This window comes from Carettochelys insculpta, chromosome 2 (genome assembly GCF_033958435.1).
Source record: "Carettochelys insculpta isolate YL-2023 chromosome 2, ASM3395843v1, whole genome shotgun sequence".
In the NCBI taxonomy this organism is placed as follows: domain Eukaryota; kingdom Metazoa; phylum Chordata; order Testudines; family Carettochelyidae; genus Carettochelys; species Carettochelys insculpta.
In genome coordinates, this window is record NC_134138.1 from 14,878,803 (window position 1) to 14,899,436 (window position 20,634).

Here is a 20,634-nt window from a genome sequence, read left to right on the forward strand (position 1 = left end):
ATTCACCAACAGAAGTTGGTCCAATAAAAGAGATTACCTCAGCCGTCTCACTTTGTGTCTCTAAAAAGAAAAGACATTTCATCTATTTTGATCTTCTACCAACACTTCATGCTAACTGAATTTTTCTGAGTTTGAGTCACGATTGCCCTGTTTTTCACAGGCTATTTATTATTTTGTTCCTGTGTTGCTGACTTTATTGATATCTCTGCTAGGAACAGATATGTATGGAGAAGACAATGATGCAATTTTGCCCTGCCTGTTTTTTTTTTAATAAACACAATTTGTAGCTTTAAGGAATATTGTTAAATTGTCTCTCCCATCTTGCCAATATCAATTTTCTAGGGAATCTCTAACAAAATACAGTACATTCTAAAGGTAGAAATATAGGGAATGCATTACAAAGACTCACTTCTAAGGTACGCTGGTCTTCCTGAGAAACACAGATGGGTTTTCTTCTTTAACCTTTGCCTAATTGAATGCTTCTAGGTTTGTGAGTCATTGGAAGGTGGTTTTTTTTTTTGCTATTTTGTCCATGACTTTCAGATGAATGTCTGATGATGGAATCAGACAAGTAAGGCCAAAGCAGTGAGGAAGAGTCTGGTTTATTTATTTGTTTTGTATCAAGAATGTGTGTATAGTACTGGCCAGATTTATAATCAGCTGGGGGAGGTAAACAAGCTTTATGTTGTGGTATGATGGCTGCTGAATGTAGATCAAAGTAGGGACCTGATCCCACAGCCCTCACTGATGTGATAAGTGCCATCAAGGGAATGGGATTCCTGAAATTCCTGTGAGGACTATGGTAGCCAACCTGTAGGATTATTGTGTTCTGTAATACAGTGGTGATACTAGGCAACATTCTGTACTCATTAACACTTTGGGCTATGGTTACACTAGCAAGTTTTGCTGACAAAACCCTGGTTTTCTCGACAACATCAGTGGAATGCCCACACACAAAATGCTCCAGTTACTCAGGAGGGCTGCAGGGCTGGAGTGCCAGAGTGGGCTCCCCAATATTGGGCTTGAGGGGAATTCCTGAGCCTGGAGGGCTGGATCCAGGCAAGCCAAGGGCCAGTTCTGGCCTATGTGCCATAGGTTCCTCACCCCGACAAAAAGCAAGGTAAGGGTTTTGTCGCACCAGGAAAATGGGATGAGCCTGGAATGGGATTTTGTCTCAGAAAACCATACAGAAAAGAGACAGCAGCTCCAAGTAGGGAAGGATAAATCACTGGTTAAGGCATTGGCCTTCTAAACACAGGGTTGTGAGGTAAATCTTTGAAGGGCCTTTCAAGGTTTTTGCTAAGTTAGATTAAAAAAAAAAACTTGTTAAGGATGGTGATAGGTCATGCTGTGAGTGCAGGGGACTGGACTTGATGACCTATTGAGGTCTGTTCTATGTGATATGTACAAGGGTGGAGGGATAGCTCAGTGGTTTGAGCACTGGCCTGCTAAACACAGGGATGTGAGCGTAGTCTTTGAGAAGACCATTTAGGGGTCTAGGGCAAATTAAAAAAAAAAAAACTTAGTGAGGGATGAGGGATGGTGCTTGGTCTGGTCAGGGGACTGTACTTGGTGATCTCCCAAAGTCCCTTCCAGCTCTATGAGATGTGTATCTCCATGTATTTATTGAACAGAGTGCTGTAGTGTAACCCTAGCCAACATGATTCCGTTGGAATCAGCATCCAGCTAGCTACTCTGAATCATGGTTGCTTCAGTTATATCTTTAACCCAGCTTTGGCTGTGCCTACACTAGCTCCCTACTTCAAAGAAAGCAGGGTAAGTAGGGTGTTGGAGATTATAAATGAAGTGCTGTGGTGCATGTGCACTTCATTAAGCTAATTCTCCCCTGTGGCAACTTCGAAGTGTTAAACTTCGAAGTGCTGGCTTGCATGTAGCCATGGCTCACCCATGGGTGCTTGGAAGTGCCTGGGCTCCTTCAAAGTCCCTTTACTCCTCAAAATTTAACACTTCGAAGTTGCTGCGGGGGAGAATTAGCTTAATGAAGTGCTGCATATGCACCGTAGCACTTAATTAATAATCTACAGACACCCCTCTTACCCTTCAAAATAGGGAGCTAGTGCAGACACAGCCTTTGTGTTTAGCAAATATTTTTTTTACCAATGCATGTAGCTCAATCCATCAATTGTGCTACATGAATAAAAAATCAGATTGCTTGAGAGGAGCAGGCATTAAGATAGTGTATAAATCATCAGTGAAATAAAAAGTCAGTCACCTGGAAAACAAACAGCCAAGAGTGGGCAACCAAACTTATCAGATAGCTACAGTATATTACTTTCTCCTGACTCACACAGATATAATATAATATCAGAATCTTGTCCTGACTTTTGCAGGTATATTGTAGTAGGTGGGAGGTAATTAGAATAATTTCAGGCACGACACAAATGAAGATAATAGTCTGAAGTGTGAGTCTCCCGCATATCAGATGTTGGGCAGGATTCCAAACCAGAGCCCCTGTGGGTACTAAATGGGGAAGTGTCAGTGTACCAGCTGCTATTCCATGGCACCATGAGGTCAAGCACACTTTCCCACATGCCATCTCATGTACAGTAGGCAGCAGTTAAAAATTGCACTCAGACCAGTGCTCCTGAACCATCCTTCTCTGCACTTACACAGTGCTCTTGCACGGAGATGTATGTGTGAAATACATCTGGGGGCCATCTTGTTGAGGGCATCTGTGATGCAAACTAATTTCCCTGCTCCAGAGAGCTTGCAATCTGACAGGACAATCTTAAGGAGAAGGCTGTGTTTATTTCAAATAGCTCTTGGGACTCTAAAACCCTTACTTTGGGCCTGCTGCCATTATATAGGTTTGAAAGGGGCTGAGGTGAGATATTAGGTTTTGATTTTTTTTTTTAAATCAACTTTGGCAGAACTGTTTTGATGGGAGACAAAACATATCAATTTCTGAGTACGCAATGCCTGTAAGTGCTAACATGTCACCTGCAGCTGCCTTGATTTGGGTAGATCCATCACCCCCTTATGCTTCAATCCTTGCTCTTCATCATTTCTGGAGTTAATTGTGTTCCCTCTGAAAATTCCCTTCCTTGTCTTTGTAAGTTTCTTGGTGGAAGAGGGCACAGTTCATGGGAGCTAGAGAAATCTGTACTGTCTGGGCTTTGGCTGGAGATTTTGAATTTTAGTCCATTCTCTGATATGCTTGGATACCTTCCATTCTCTGAAATGGGTATAACAACACCTGTCTTCCTTCCAGGAGCATTGTGAAAGTTTGTATAGTGCTTTGAAGTTCTAGGCCGAAGGACACTATACACATGTAAATGACTATGATGTGGCCTAATGCAGCATTATTGCTGCAGCCTCAGGCCATATTTGTCTTTTATAACTCCTAGTCATGAATTGCATATTGCTCTTATCAATTAAAAGTCTGAGCAGAGCCCTTGGAAGTCAGGATAAAGACTCCGCTGGAGGTTGGTGGGTCACGGATGAAGCACAGAGGGCTGAAGCAAGATGTACTAACTGAAGTGGATGTGTTTTTATGCAAGCTATTCAGTGTGCTGAAAATGCCTGTTTGTGTGCCGTGTAGGTGATGACCTGAAAAGATCATGTCGGAGGTACAGGGAACGGTCGAGTTTTCTGTGGAACTACACAAATTTCATAATGTGGATCTTTTCCAGAGAGGGTGAGTTTGCAGCTTCCATTTGGTTTTTGGTGATTATTTAATGCCCGTTTAGGGAAGAGACCTGGCCTCTGAAATAAGCTGCTTCCTGCCAATGCAGCTATACTTCATGTAATCTTGAGAGTCAGGATATCATTAGCTTTTCCTCTCAGTCAAGGGAGCTGGAAGCACCTCACTTCTATTTGTCTGTAATGGGTTTGTAAAAACAGACCAAACAGATGTAACCAGCTGCTTATGCAGTGACTGCTTTAGCACTCCTGAGTTAGGGCCGATCTTCTTACATGAATAATAGCTGTGCTCCGTAACTTTTCCTTTCCACTCCCTGTTAAATACTGCCCACTTTGGGCTCATAAATGTAATTGCTCTATTTTTCCTATAATGGCGTTTAATGGAAATTCACATTTAGAGTTGGAACACTGAGTATTTGCTACGTCTTGTATCTAATAGTTATTAGCTTTAGTTCTATTAATTCCCATGTATTATAAGACAAATGTGGTTTTAAAATTAATACTCCAGAACAAGGCCAACTTCCAATAAACTTATTTAACTTTTTCTTGGATCTTGCCTGGTGGTAGAGGCTAGTAAAATGGAAATTAAAAGGAGTAGGCATGAGAGAAAGAGAGAGAGAGAGAGAGAGAGATGCCTGGAAACTGCATCTAAATCAGTGGCTCTTAACCTTAACTGCAGCCTTCACTCCTTTGGTTCTCAAAATATGTTCTCACACCCCTTATCAAAGATCAAATATGTTCTCCAGACCTTATAAAAAATCAAACATGGAAATGCGGGGGGGGGGCGCTATACACTTTTAAATACATTTTAAAAATATATAAAATAGCTTTATATTACTTATATTACTCACCACAAATAATAGTACAGTAGGCATACAAAAATACACAAATATTACCCAGAAATGTAGCAGAGTTTTGCTGTGGATGTAAATTATAATTGGTGCACTAACAGTTAGTGGCTAACTGAATTCAAACAAAGCCGCTGCTCTACCACATTATCATATGCGTGTGCATCAAGAAATACCTCGCAATGTGGCACTATATTGTACTTTGTAGTGAGATAATTTCACTACAATTAGCTTAAATACTTGAAAATAAATTTTTGTATATTACAGTAATCATTAAAAATGTGTAATGCCAATAAATGCATAGGTTTGATGAAACAAAGTAATTGTACTTACGTGCCTGTGCTTTACTTGTGTTTTCAATTGTTTACTTTCTAAAATATCTGGCATGTGTCGCACCCCCATAAAGGATGTTACGCACCCCCAGGGGGTGCATGCACCAAAGGTGAAGAACCACCAATCTAAACTAATAGAGTAAAAGAGGAAACGAGAAACAATCAAGTTTCTTTGTTTGTTCCAGGCCTCTGTACTGAGGACCAGCCATCAACTAAGTTCTATGTTTCAAGTTGTTTTTTCTTGGTGAGAAATTTTCAGTTAATACTAACACTCTTTTACTCCAGGGGGCAAACATAAGTACACTTGATCCTCTGTAATCTGGGTGTCCCTATTCTGGGAACACTGTGGTTTGTAGCCTAGCAGAGGGAGGAGGAAGCAACTCTGCACCCTGCCATTCCCCCTTCCTCCAGCTGATGGAACAGCAATGTAGTGAAGTGATTCTCTGGAGGCTTTTCTACTGCCGCTTCCATGGTGGCTGTGGGGGGTGGCTGGGAATGTTGGAGAAGGGACAGATCCATATGGGTCCCTGGGAATCATGCGCCAGATAAACACTACACCCCTATACCTCTCATGACAAGACCCCTCACCCTCATTCCCAGCCTGGTCACCCATGGTCTTGAAAATTCTGCCATAGCCCCTTTCCTGTGGGTGCTAGGTTAAAGAGATTCAAGTGTATCTTTATTTCTAGGCATTGGCAGTCAAATGTTGACTTGTAGGAAAAATCCCTATTGTGAGGAGAAAAGGGCTTTTTGTTGAAACAAAAGGCTCATGCTGGTGTTTAATGCTGGAGTTCTCAAGGCTGAGTAATGCAATTACTAGAGGAAAAGCAGTTTTTAGTGTTTTTCCATCCGAGTTCTCTCCATCATGTGCTGCTTAATGACTGGTGACAGATATTTCTCTAGTGAAATTAGCTAACCAATTCTGATATTCTTTAATAGACTAGGAAATAAAATTATCTCTGTCTGCCAGAGATCAATTAATTGATTTGTCTGGCTCTGTCAGAAGCAATTCTCTTTCACCTTTATTCTTAAAACAGTTCAAGATCTGTTTGATGGATTTCCATACTTTTAAAAACACAATACTGGCATTCCCACAGCATAAAAAACTTTCTGATGGCTAAGGTGGAAACAGAATCAACAGGAAAGTTGAATAGGTGCCTTAATACCAGAATTCTGATACCAGAATATTTTTCAAAACAGTGAACATGAGAGGAATGTCCAGAGTTAAATTCTTAGGCACTGGGCAAATGATTGAATTAATGCACAGTCAGTCCCTTGACATCTAGAATTGAAGGCCAACATCTTAGAAGCAAAGAAAAACATTATGATGAAGCATTCATTTAAAAGAAAAATCAGGAGCCAATGCAAAGCTGTAGTCAGTCTCCTGACATACTTAATATGAAGACTGTCAGGTTGTATCAGAGCAATGGGCCATACTGTTCAGCACCCTGTCTGTGACAGTGGAAAGTAGCAGGTACAGGAATCACACTTGACTATGAATCACTGGGAGAGCGTATCCCATCTTGGCAGATGATTTAGCTTCATGTCTGTTACCTGCCAGCTGGACTGCAGTGGTGGCCATCCTGTCTTAGGGCAGAATCCTGCAGAACATCTCCTTTGCCACACTAGGCCCAGCTATTGCTTGTTAAACTAGCTCTTTAGCGAATGAAGTTCAAGGTCTCAAGTGCTATTTTTTTAAAGGTCTCAGTCGTATGAGGCCATGATATGTCAATTTTTGCTCTTAGAGATCCTGGGCAAGAAAAAGCCATGCCAATTTGTGTTCTTAATGCAAGGTTAATTTCTTCACCATCCTGTCACTTATAACACACACAGGCAAGAACAGAACGTAACACACACATCCCATCTCTCGCTGGCAAATGTGCTCCATTATTCATACTTTCATCCCCTGAGTGACGTACTTGGGCACAAAGCTGTCAGCACTCAAAAAACTCCAAATGGTACAGAACCCAGTGGTGTATCTTCTAAACCACATCAGATCCTTGTTTTGCTCCTTAAAATGGTTGCCCAAAGAATACTGAATTAGGTTTAAAAGTACTGGTTCTTATCTCAGAAGTGGTCAAATGGCATGAGTCCATGCTATCTTAAAAAAAATAGTCCACTAAAGCTCCAGAATGGAGACCATGGTTGACTTTATTCCCTTGACACAATGGAACTTTGTGCCATAAGAATAAAGCGTGTTTGTGCAGGAGACAGAACTTTCTCAGGAACTGGTTCAAGAGTGTGGCTTGAGCTCCCACAGCCTCACCCACAACCTCCCACAACCTCACCCACCTTCTGCTCCAATGGCAAGTCTTTCTTGACCTTCCTTCTCTACTTCTCTAATCTAAAGACATTGCTCTGTGACTTTGTGTGTGTGCATGTGCACACGCTCAAAACATACCAAACCAGCACATGCCACTGCACACGCTTCTAGCCCAGGGGACATGACAAAACAAACTCGTTAGTTACATGGTTAGTGTTAGTTACATTGTTTAATGATAACAGAGAGAGAGCTGTGCTAGTCTACATACTATCAAAACAAAAAAGCAGTCAAGTAGCACCTTAAAGACTAACAAAATAATGTATAAGGTGAGCTTTTGCGGGACAGACCCACTTCTTCAGGCCATAGTCATACCAGAACAGACTCAATATTTAAGGCACAGAGAACCAAAACCAGTAATCAAGGAGGACAAATCAGAAAAAAATTATCAAGGTGAGCAAATCAGAGAGTAGAGGAGTTGAAGGGCGGGGAAAGGTCAAGAATTAGATTAAGCCATACTCAAAAAGGTGAGAACAGCCACACTTCCTGAACACTTTTGGGCTTGTGTACACACTCACCTATGAAAGCCAGCTTGCAATTGTAATTGGCTTACAAAGAACAAGCTCAGCTTCCTGACCAATAAGCTAGTTGCTTTTGAAGGGAGAAAAAACTACCACAACAATCATGGGCATGCAGAGTGAAATGAGTCTGCAAGAAGCTTTAATCTGATTTATGTTTTCACAGAGTTACACTTTGAACATTTGTTCTCGTTCTTAGTTTTTAGAACTACATGAATATGTGTGTCCTTTTTTGAGGATCTTGGTGTGCGTGGAGGGTGGGATATCTTGCCAAGCAAGTGGGCTCATGAAATGATCCATGTTTATGTGCTACAACTTCTTGTTACTTAAAGTGAAGTGAAACATTTTTAAACATTAAGCTTAACTGCAACAGGCTGGAACCAGGACACCAACACAAGCAGTCAGTGCAATTATTCCAGATGAGAAGAGAAATGGCCTTGACAATTTTAAGTAAATGAGTGGTGCAGATAATGAAATAATTCTGAAATGCCTCAGAGACAACCTGTTCTCCACGCAAGCAATTGTGGTGGAAAATGAGGCTATTCCTGGAGTTGGCATGTTTGATAATGCTGCTGCTTAGCAGTTACTTGGCACTTTTCCTTTCCAAAGCACTTCACAAATGCTAATTGAGTGATGTGAAGTTATGTGTTCAGAATGTGTGTTACCTTGTTACATACTGTACATATCTCCATGGGGAGAGCTGTACAATCACCAGCAGCAAATGATACATTTAAATACAGGTTGAGCTGTTAGGAAAAAAAAAAAAACAGTCAGCCAGAACCTGGAACCCTTTGCACCGGTCTAAAGGCAAAAATAGGATAGGGAGCTTTCCTACCATGGAAACAAAAGAGTGTCCCTGATGGAGAAGGTTGAGGGTGTTTTAATACTGGGGTGCTGTGTCTACACTTACAAAAAATTTGAAATGGCCATGCTAATGGCCAAATTGAAGAATACTAGTAAGGAGCCGAAATGAATATTCAGCACTTCATTAGCACGCTGCCGGCTGTGGCACATCAAAAGTGCTGTGGTTCGCTCACCTGCAGCTCATCCTCACAGGGGTCCTTTTGGAAAGGACCCTACCAATATTGAAATATCCTTATTTCAGCTTATAGGAATAAGGGGATTTTGATGTCTGCAGGGTCCTTTAGAAAAGGACCCCCATGTAGGCGAGCCGTGGGCAAGTGAACTGTGGCATTTTTGAAGTGCCGTGGCTGGCAGCATGTTAATGAGGTGCTGAATATTCATTTTAGCTCCTCATTAGTATTTTTCAATTTGGCCGTTAACATGGCCATTTCAAAGTTTTTTGCAAGTGTAGATGTATTTGGGGCGTTGTAACACTATATAGTGACCTCTATCCCACTCACAGCTCTCACATCTGCATCGGTTTCCCCCTTTATTGACAGTGCTGCCCTGGTATGTGAATGTTGGAGTGAGAGTGAGGATTGGGAAAGGAAGAACAACTTTTCTTGTCCTGAAAAACATTTGGAATTCCAAGCAGAGCAGCACTGAAACTAAGATAAGGTTATTCAACTCCAGTGTCAAATCAGACCTACTGTGTGGAGCAGAAACTTGGAGAACAACAAAGAGGACTTTAAAAAAAATCCAGTTGTTTATCAATAACTGCTTCTATAAAAACTTCTGGATCCACTGGTCATACACCGTCAGCAACCAAGGCATATGGCAACTGATTTACCAGCTTCCCACCAAAGAAGGAATCAGGCAGAGAAGATGGTGATGGACTGGACAGACCCTCAGAAAACCAACCACAAACATCACAAGACAAACCTTAAGTTGGAATCCATAAAAAAGAAAAGAAAAGAGGGTGTCGAAGAAATACCTGGCATAGAGAGCAGAAGGCAGACACTAAAAAGATGGGATGCACCTGGTCAGAACTGGAAAAGATCACCCAGGACAGGGGATGCTGGTGAATGGTTGTCAATGGCCTATGCTCCAACATGTAGGAGTGGAAGAGACTTTCTACTACGACTACTCCCCCATCACTCAGATACCAGGCATCTTGATCTTTCTTGAATGGAGGGAATAGAATAATTATGTACTGTCTTCTCTGAGTACACAGCCGGTGTGATGGTCCTTAGGTGACTGCTCCAGCTGGCTTACCTGAGAACAGATCTTAGGGTGATTTGGCTGAGAATCTCAGGAGCTAAAAGTTGGGTTAGATCCACTTTTCCTTTCACTACCCTAACTGCTGTGGCAAGTATGGTGTTCACCTTACTGTGCATCTTCTTACACATGTCCTGAAAAGAAAATACATATGTAATGGTGTATTAAAATATTTCTGGAATAAAAAAACCCACCCAGCCACCCACCCACACAAAACCCTCATACTTGTAATGATCCTTCTAACTCTCAATAGTATTCCTAAAACACAAATAAGCCCAGGCCAAGGTTTTTAGACTTGGTGCACAAAGATAGGTCCCTACAAGCATGTTTTGGCTAAATACATGACTATTCTGGTCATCTAGAAGTATCTATGTATTATATAGACCCTCTATTCATTTAAACTGAAATTCTTCTGAAATGTGCAGGTCCTCTGTCAATCAAATATGCTTGTTGAGCTCAAATCTTGCTAAATTTCTTGACAGTGGTCAAAACTTCTCATTCATGAGCATAATAAATTTAACCTGAAATTTTCTTCTTGCGATGTTATTTAACATACTTATACTTTATAAATTGTATTAACAAAAATAAACATTAAAACACTGTCCAGTTAAACGTCAAGCACTTTGATGACCATCTTGTCTCGATCAGTCGCTAGTGTTATGGGCTGATAGAGTGAGCTGGCTTTTAAATGAATGCCTGGTAGACATTTGAAGTTTGACTAACCCCCCGAGAATATCAGGGGTTTCCTTTTTCAGAGCATGTCAAACATTTTTCATCTGTTATTAACTTTCATTCAGTAAGAATATACACTTGTTCAGATGTCTAGAAGGAGGTGAAAGGCAGAACACTTAAAAGTTTCTGGGTAAATAAAAAAGGGGTAAAACCTAAATGTGACAACATTATAGTGGTGCACTGTGTACCACCAAATCAGATAGATATGCTTGAGGAGGCCTTCATAGAACCAAATAAGAAATATCCAAACCATAAGATCAAGTAGTCTCTCTTGATCTCTATGTTTCTTCATGTTGAGGAAGATTTCCCCTTGGACACCAGTGACTAATAAACGTGAACATGAGACATTAGGCCAATTATGGCAAGAAACACTCTCTGGAAGTGGCTGCTCATGAATTCTCTGTTTTCACTGGTACCAGCACCATTGGTGCAAATGTGGGTCTGAGCACACTCCCAACATGGGGCTCTCTGATCTTCTTCATGGTTATGATTCTTGATCTTAAAGTGTTGGGCACTGTTCTTGATTGTGGTCCTCCAGGTCTTCTCCCAGGTGTCAGCATCAATTTTACACCTTAACAAGCTGTTCTTAATGAGGACTCTGTAGCACTTCCTCTGCCTGCCATGAGCTAATTTGTTAGGCAGTTGTGTGTCTGTCATCCTGGCCTCATGACCAGACCGGCATAGCTGTCTGTGGGTTATTGTTGCCTCGATGCTGCAGGAATCAGCCTCTGCAAGTATGTCTGTCCTGCCATATGATACCCACTATTCCCCTGAGGTACCTTTGGTGGAATTTCTCCAGATCTTTTGTATGACATCTATAGGGAGTTCAGGCTTCAGCTCTGTATAGCAACATTGGAATGATTATGGCATTATAGACATAATCCAGGGTTGGGGTGGTGAACCAAGGTCAGAATGCCAAAGGAGACTGCATTTTAACTTCTTCTAAACCATTGCAATGATACAATAGTTCGCTTTTGTTACCAGCTTGGTTCAGTTTAATAGTTTGGAATGAGTGTACCCTATTTCTGAGCAGTCTGTCCTGAATTTGGCCTTTTCAGCTGGGACCCACTAAAGAAAGGTCAATAGGGTGTCCAACCTGAAACACTGTTAAATGGGCTTGATTTTGAGAGGGTGGATGCACATCATTTTTTGAAAATCAGTTCCTTTTAAGGAGTCCCAAGTTGGACAGCCAAAAGTATGAATCACTTTTGAAAAGATCAGCTTTTACATTTGAAGCTAATGCTTCTATTCTTGTTCAGTGTTACAGTCCACAAAGCTGTTAAAATTAATTGGTACATCTATTGCAGACAAAGTCTCATGGCATAAATGAAAAAATATTGGCCTTTATCCCTGTATTGTGGAGCTTGAATGTGCATTATGTCTAGATCAGAGACCTTTTTTTAAAGCACTTTAATTACTTAGAGTGCTTCTTGCTGTGGCAGTAGATTAAGAAATGCAGATCAATTCGTCCATCAGGCCATGCCCATTTTGTTATTTGAGAGCATCCATTCATCTGCAGAGATAACATCTGCCAAGAAAAGGTATTACAAATAAAAGACAGGGTAAAATATGAATTGTTCTTGCTAATCTTGTGCACTCATTTGGCTATGCATGATAACTCTTTATGGAGATGTCCCGGAACAAATGAGAATTTAGTTTACAATGGAAGTGAAAATATAATAACTGCTCAGGGAGATGTTTTCAGTAGTCAATAACAAATGCTGACATGTCGGGAATTTTATTATTTTTGTTGACTAGTTTTAACATTAACTCTGTGGATGAGATATTCTCGGCACATATGTTTCCTGCTGGTAAAATAAACAGCAGGAAGCAGTGGAGGGAAATATTTTGATAGAAGACACCCAATAGCTAGGAAGGAGTAAGGGGGTGGTCTGACACTCACTGATTGCCAGTGCTACTTTGCAGCTCATCTGGAGAATTAGCTCCCCACCAGCAGCACATCTCTGATGGTCGCTGCTCAAGAGCAGTTGTCTGTGGGAGCCATATGCTCTGCTGTGAGACCTGGGGTGGAGAGGGGTTTTTCATGCTACCCCTAACCGAGCACAACCTCACAGCTCCCGTTGGCCAGAAGTCATCCCCCCATGGGGCACATGGTGCGGAGAACACGTCTCCAACAGCTGACCACTTTGAGCAGTGTGGGGCGATGTGGAAGTCTGCCTGAGGCACCTGCTGGTTGGGAACTGCCTAGGTAAGAGCTGCCTGGCCAGAGCCAACACCTGGCATCCTCCCCACTCCCTCCCCAAATCCTCTTCCCCCCTTCTCTACCCCTGCCTCAGGTTACAACCCAAGCCTTCTTCATCCTTGCTCTTACAAACATATGATGTTCCCAAACCCCTACACACCAATCTGTAGACCACAACCCAAAGCCCTGCACCTCCACCTCATATCACAACCTCCTCCCAGACCCTGCTCCCTTCCTACACCCCTCCACAGGTCAGAATCCTCTACTGCACTCATACCAATATCCCCTCCCAGACTCTGCACTCCATCCTGTACCCCCATTCCCTACCAGCTACTGACATCTGCACACAACCTTCCTCCCAGATCCCACACCTCCTCCATTAATATCATGAGGAAGTGCAGCCCACGACTGCTTACTAGATTTTTGGAGTGTCCCCCCGTTAAAAATTATTGCCCACCCCTGCTTTATAGGATATGTCTACACAGCTAAGAAAAACCCTAGTCGAGCCAGGCCAGTTGAGCCGGGTTGAAGGGAATTGGACTGCAGGGCTGTGCCATTGCACTGTAAATTTCTGGGCTTCAGGTGGCGCATAAGTTCTGGGATGTTCCAACCTGGCAGAGTCCTTGATTCCTGGCTCCAACTTGAACTCAGACATCTGTACAGCAGTGACACAACTCTGCAACCTGAGCCCTCTGAGTCTGAGTAGGCCAGCATAGGCAAGTTGCAGGCTTGTATTTACTATGTAGACGTGCTGATGGAAACCCTACCTCAATGCTGGGCAACCTAGACTAATGAGTGGTCCACATGAGTGGCCCTCCTTCGTCTCAGTGGGCCACAAGTTTGTGAACCAAGGCAGCCTCCTAGGATATGATAATTTTGCTAACTGCACTTGCATACCTAGAAATTTTTTTATGGTATTCCAGTTGAATTGTAGCAGTGCTTTGACTGAATGCAGAGGGAGCGCACGGCTCTCACAGTCAATGTTCTCTTCATTCAGTGCACACCTCACTTCACATGCCCTTGTGTTATGTGTGTCACTTTAGTAATATTGGTAGGAAAAAATATGCGTTTGGAAACCAGTAGAATCTGGCAACCCTGCTCATGGGCAATGGTAAACCAAGTGTGTCATGGACCACACATAAAACCCTCTTTGGCTGCCTGTGGCCTTAGCTTCCTAGCTGGTGCAGCCCATGGCTAAATGGGCTTCTCCTGCTACCTTAACTCCTTAAATGCTGATGTGGGACTAACACTCCATCACAAGAGGAAAGTGAATGTGTGCAAGAGAGAGAGAATTACAAAAGTAATGGTAGGCAGTGAGAGGATAAAGACACATGGATAAATGATTTAAGGAATGTCAAGGATAAATCAGACTCATTAATAATGCATACAATAATTAAGCATTTAACATTTGGAACTAAACTGGGACTTCAATTCAAGTGGAGAATGGTTTTTAAAATATTATGGCTAATCTCACACGAGTAAAAATTAACTTAGTTCTGTTTGACAGTGGACTCCACAGCTATACACATTTAAAATGAGACTATATATTTGAGATAAGTAGCATTAGAGTAATATTTGCCTGCCTCACAGAATTGTTGCAAGGATAAATACACTGAAAGGTTGTGAGATATTCAGATACTGTGTTAATGTGGGCCATATTATTGATGAGAGTTTACTTGATTAATTCAGTTTAAGTTTCCCCTCATGCAATGTCCATTATCAGGTTGAGTTTCCTTAGATTATCCCATGGTTTGAATCATTTAACATTTTTAAACTTTCTGAATTGATCATAAACAGTTTATTGTCACATTTGGTGCCAAATGTTTGAAATTTTGGCCATGACGTGTAGTTGTAATTGGTTATAAAGAACTGTTTCTGTTTCCTGACTGGAAGAATGGAAATTACATGTCAGAAGAGCCTTAGGAACCTGCTAGGTCTATGACTTTCTCATAGGAAGGTGTGTGTGTTTGAGGGGGATGGAGGGATCAGTTTTGGAAGAGGTAGCAGATAAACAGGACAAAACAATTAAATAAATTAATTAAATCCCTTCTAGAAAACAGGTCTTTAGTCTTCTGGCTTACAAAAATCAGGCTACTGTCAGATTTATTTGGCAAATAAGGAGTGACATTGAATTCTTCTCTTATTACATCAGTGCACACAATTTACAAATGCATGCCTTGTCCCGAAAAAGGTCAAATGTGAGCCAAAAGATACTAGTCTAAGAAACTCATTAGACCTGTATAATTGCCTTAAAAAGTAATTTATTAACAAAGCACAAGATGAGATATGCCAAGGAAGTAAATGAGCACACTTGGTTCCTGGATATAATCAAAGCAACTAAAATCATCAAGGTTAGTGAACAGAGAATTGCTTTCCTGGGATTCATCTTACAAGTTACAATATACAGGGGAAAAATACATCAACCTGCCTAGAAAGTCCCACACCAAATCTAAAACAAAGATTAAAAAAGGAAGGGAGTGATATCAGGAGAGTAAGGGTGGGAAAAGAGATTCTACTCTGGGCAAAAAGGCAATGGACAAAGAAAAGGCAGAAGCATTGGGAACCAACTAAGAAGTGGTCTAACTAAACTAAACTAAACTAAATTAAACTAAACTAAATATTTCCTTTCTACTTACATATTTATGCACTGATTATGATGTGGCCAGGATCTTTACTGGACTAAGCCTGCTTAAAATCAACCATAGTGGTCTTTCTCTCTCTGCTTCCGCCACACGCACAAAGGCTATGTCTACACTTGCATTCCTCTTTCGAAAGAGGAATTCAAATGAGGGAAATTGAAAATGCACATGAGGTACTGATTTACATATCTTGCACTTCATTTCCATAATCTCTTTTGGAAGAGATCCTTTGAAAATAAAAAAGCAGTGTAGCTGGGGCTTTTTTGAAAATAAACCCCATCTTTGAAAGAACCTTTCTTCCTATTTTGTTTCAGGAAGCAGGGTTCTTTCGAGGATGGGGTGTATTTTCGAAACAGTCCCAGCTACACTGCTTTCTTTCTTTAGAATGAATCTCTTCCAAAAGGAGATTATGCAGATAAAATACAAATAAATCAGTGCCTCATCTACACACGCTTCCTTTTCCATAGCTGGCTGGGAGTGGCTGCTGTATTGTATTGCCACAGAACCCCCTTGAGGGTCAATATATGGACTTGTGGCAACTTTTCAGCAGAATCTCTTTCTGTGCAATATTTAAAAATATGTGTAGCTCAGTAATTATGTATAGAATTCCCGCTGATTATTTCTTCAGCTAGATCTGTTCATCGTTTAAAGGACACAACTCATTATAGCAAGCATCCTGCAGTATAAATGTTTGCATAAAAGCAGAAGTCTCACCTACCTCCTGTGTTTTCTCAGTGCCTTACACCGGTTTTAAACTGTGCTTTGCTTTTATGGTAGTCTGTGTCCAGAACAATAAGGCAGGTAAGGAGTACTCATAGACATGGTTGATCTGTGTCTTTGCATGAGGCCTGACAAAATAATGACAATGGTCCCTTCTGGTTTTAAAATTTACAACTGTGTCTGTAACATAAGACTGGATCTTAAAATTCACATTTTCATTACAATACAAAATTAGGCCATATTGCCCAGTTTTTCATTCCTCCTGAGTTCAGAGTATCTATGCTGAGTTCTTAGTTGGTTCCTAATGCTTCTGCCCTTTCCTTGTCCACTGCCTCTTTGCTCAGAGTAGAATCTCTTTTCCCATCTTTACTCTCCTGTTCTCTGTCCCCTCCTTTTTTATCCCTCATCTCCTTGAATGCTAAGTAGCATGAAGGGGAAGTAAAGGTCAAATAGCTTGAAAAGTAGACATGCCAGCATCTCTCACTTGGTGGGCAGAAAAAAAGGGAAAAGGCTCCTGAGGTGAGGATAAAAGGAGCTATAAAAAGAGCCTGTTGCTATAATCATCACAGAGTTGGAGATTAAAGGGCTGGTGGGTGGTGGTGTATGTGTTATGGCCTCTAGAACTGCAGACTCCTGTGGGAAAGAGATGATTTGCTGAAGGAAGTTGAGGAGTAAAACTGATCACGATTAAAGTTCCCCCATATCTAAATTAAAACTTAGCCTCAAATGCATTAAGGGCTCAATCCTGTGGAGTTACAAGCACTGGCTGAAATCCAGCAAATCACTCAAGCGTGCACTTTTCCACTTGCTTATAATCACTTAAGGCTTTGCTGCATCAGGTCCCAAGTGCTGAGCTCCTTACACTATTGAGACCCGAATCCTGGGCTCAGTGCACAGTTCAGCATGTGCCTGCAATGATTCTCAGTGCCTTGAAATCTGTGTATTTCACTGGGAACAGATGGTGCTGAGCACATCTTTGAGTCTGAAGAAATGGGCCCTTACAGAGTTTCATAGAATTAAAATGCAGGAGCTGGGTTGTTAAGAATTTTACAAGAGCACTAAGAAATATCTGGTAAGAGAGTCTGGGAAACAGAGTTCTTAACGATGGTGAGTATTTATTTAATCACAGGTGGTCATGCACAGATCAGCTCCTCTAGTATTTGGCTCTAGAGCTGTAGCATTTAGGGGAAAAGCCATCAAAAGTATATAGTTGAGGTGGAACCTTGTCAAATATTTATAGCTGAGATAAACGGCTAACACAAATCGAAGTTAGGCACAGCTGGCTCTTTGCTAATTGTTTTGGCATTGTTTTACGGTTAAGCAATCAAGAGATTTGGTTTCAGGGTCTGCTATTGTCTTACTGCATGATTCTGGGCAAGCTGCATCTTACTCTATTCCTCATCTGTAAAATGGAAGATGTATCATCCCTTGCACTCTCCCGCTCCTTGTCTGGCTTGTGTACTAGGATTCAGGCTTTTGGGGGAAGAAAATGTCTCATATATTTATGTAGCATTTATACAATGGGGCCTCTGTCTGACTTGTTGCCTCAAGACAGTTCTGTAATGCAAATAATATTTGCACAGTGTAGTTCTCTGAAGCATCTCTGCATCCAACAGGGCCCTAGGATGTGTGTGTCTGGCATATATATTATGAACAATTGAGCTTACTACAGATTTTACTGCAAATCTCAAGTGTTTAAAAAAAAAGAAGAAAAGTAAAAGAAACCAGAAAATGAGATTGCTCTAACTTCACTGAGTCAAGACATTAATTATGAACAAACTACTGTGCCCATTTCAGTAAAGTCTGATTTGCCTTCTTTCCCCCCAGATTTCACCTTCCTTAAAAAAATTGCTTACTAAATTAGAGATAAAAATACAGAAGGGTACCAGAACATTTTGTACCAGAACTATTGCTAAAAATGTGATATTTCTTGTTTTACTATATAATTATAATGTAAATCAACTGGAATATAAATATTTTACTTATATTTCAGTATATAGTATAGAACAGTATAAACAATTAATTTTCTGTATGAAATTTTAGTTTCTACTGACTTTGCTAGTGCTTTGCTTTTCATGTAGCCTTTTCTAAAAAGAGAAAAACATTCAGGTAAATTTATGTACCTCCTTGGGAGACACATACCTCTGGTTGAGAAACACTGCTTTAAATAATACTGATGGGTGACATTGTTTCCTTGATTTTCATTTGGTTTAGCTTGCATATGAAGCTGAGATTATTTTTTTTTTGAATACTGAAGATGGAATGTCCTTCTAAAGATATTCCCTAGCTCAGCTAGAAATTGTTGAGATACATGCAGAAATCACTGAGGCTACATCCACACTACAGAGATCTTTTGAAAGAAGCCCTTGTGGAAGAGCTCTTCCAAAAGAACTTCTTTCAAAAAAGTGCATTCACCCAGAAGACAGCAGATCAAATGTGTGATTTCCTCTTTTGAAAGAGAGCATCCACACAACCCTGGCTCTTTCGAAAGAATGGGACAGGGATCAAAAAATCAGGCCCCATGAGGACTACTCTTTCGAAAGAAGGCCTCTGTGGAGTGTGTACATGTTTTCTTTCACAAGAAGCTTTTGAAAGAATGTGTTCTTCCTAAAATGGGGATAGAGGTGTGCTTTCGAAAAGAGCGTTGCATTCTTTCAATTTACTTACGAAATGATGCTTTTTGTTCATAGATGCTCCATGGGATCTTTTGAAAGAGCCCCCTTCTTTCAACAAATGTTTCAAAAGAATATGCTAGTGTAGACACAGCCTGAGGGAATGTCTACACAGCAGCTTGATTGTGAAATAAGCTATTCCAGAATAGTTATTCTGAAATAGTTTATTTCAAAATAACACTGCTACACACATAGGCCGTGTCTACCATAGCACAAATCTTCAAAATGGCCATGCAAATGCAAAGGTTACTAATGAGGCGCTGAAACGCATATTCAGTGCCTCATTAGCATGCTGCCAGCCATGGCTCTTCAAAATTGCCATGTTTCGCTGCCGTGCGGCTCAACCAGATGGGGGTCCTTTTTGAAAGGACCCCACCAACTTCGAAAGCCCCTGATTCCTATCTGCTGTGGGGCCCAGAACTGGATGCAATACTCCAGATGAGGCCTCACCAGAGCCAAGTAGAGGGGAATAATAACTACTCTAGGTCTGCTAGAAAAGCTTCTCCTAATGCACCCCAATATGCCATTAGACTTCTTGGCTGCAAGGCTACACTGTTGACTCATATGCATCCTCTCATCCACTGTAATCCCCAGGTCCTTTTCTGCTGCACTGCTACTTAGCCAGTCAGTCCCCTGCCTGTAACAATGCTTGGGATTCTTCTGTCCCAAGTGCAGGACTCTGCACTTCTTCTTGTTGAACCTCATCAAATTTCTTTTTGGCTCAATCCTCTAATTTGTCTAGGTCACTCGTGACTGAATCCATACCTTCCAATATACCTACCTGACCCCCTAAATTCATGACACTTGCAAATTTGCTGAGGGTGCAATCCATGCCCTCATCCAGGTCATTAATAAAGATGTTGAACAGTACTGGCCCTAGAACCAATCCTTGGGGCACTCAACTTGAAACCAACTGCCAGACAGACACTGAGCCAGTGACCACTACCTGTTGGGCCCATCTGTCAAGCCAGTTTTCTATCCATCTTACAGTCCATGTTTCCAATCCATACTTCCTTAACTTATGGGCAAGAATACTGTGGGAGACCCTATCAAAAGCTTTGCTACAATCAGGGTATATCACATCTAGGCTACGTCTACACGTGAAGCCTACATCGAAATAGCCTATTTCGATGAATAACGTCTACACGTCCTCCAGGGCTGGCAACGTCGATGTTCAACTTTGACTTTGCGTGGCACCACATCGAAATAGGCGCTGCGAGGGAACGTCTACACGCCAAAGTAGCACACATCGAAATAAGGGTGCCAGGCACAGCTGCAGACAGGGTCACAGGGCGGACTCAACAGCAAGCCACTCCCTTAAAGGGCCCCTCCCAGACACAGTTGCACTAAACAACACAAGATACACAGAGCTGACAACTGGTTGCAGACCCTGTGCCTGCAGCATGGATCCCCAGCTGCCGCAGCAGCAGCCAGAAGCCCTGGGCTAAGGGCTGCTGCCCATGGTGACCATAGAGCCCCGCAGGGGCTCGAGAGAGAGCGTCTCTCAACCCCTCAGCTGATGGTCGCCATGGCGGACCCCGCTATTTCGAAGTTGCGGGACGCGCAACGACTACACAGTCCCTACTTCGACGTTGAACGTCGAAGTAGGACGCTATTCCTATCCCCTCATGGGGTTAGCGACTTCGACGTCTCGCCGCCTAAAGTCGAAGTTACCTTCGAAATAGCGCCCGACGCGTGTAGCCGTGACGGGCGCTATTTCGAAGTTAGTGCCGCTACTTCGAAGTAGCGTGCACGTGTAGACACGGCTCTATTGACTTCCCCATGTCCACAGAGCCAGTTACTTCATCATAGAAGCTAACCAGATTGGTCAAGCACGAGTTGCCCTTGATGAATCCAAGTTAACTA

The 20,634-nt window shown here is 41.7% G+C and overlaps 1 protein-coding gene across 2 annotated transcripts in view; it reads left to right on the forward strand.

Annotated features, from left to right (window-relative positions):
* FAM135B (family with sequence similarity 135 member B) overlaps positions 1-20,634 on the forward strand; it is a 225,073-nt gene that overhangs the window by 4,336 nt on the left and 200,103 nt on the right. For both annotated transcript variants that reach the window (XM_074986620.1, XM_074986621.1), the window contains exon 2: positions 3,563-3,658. In XM_074986620.1, coding sequence (XP_074842721.1) covers positions 3,582-3,658 — 77 coding nt within the window. In that variant the 5' untranslated portion in view covers positions 3,563-3,581. The remainder of the gene's footprint in view (positions 1-3,562; positions 3,659-20,634) is intronic.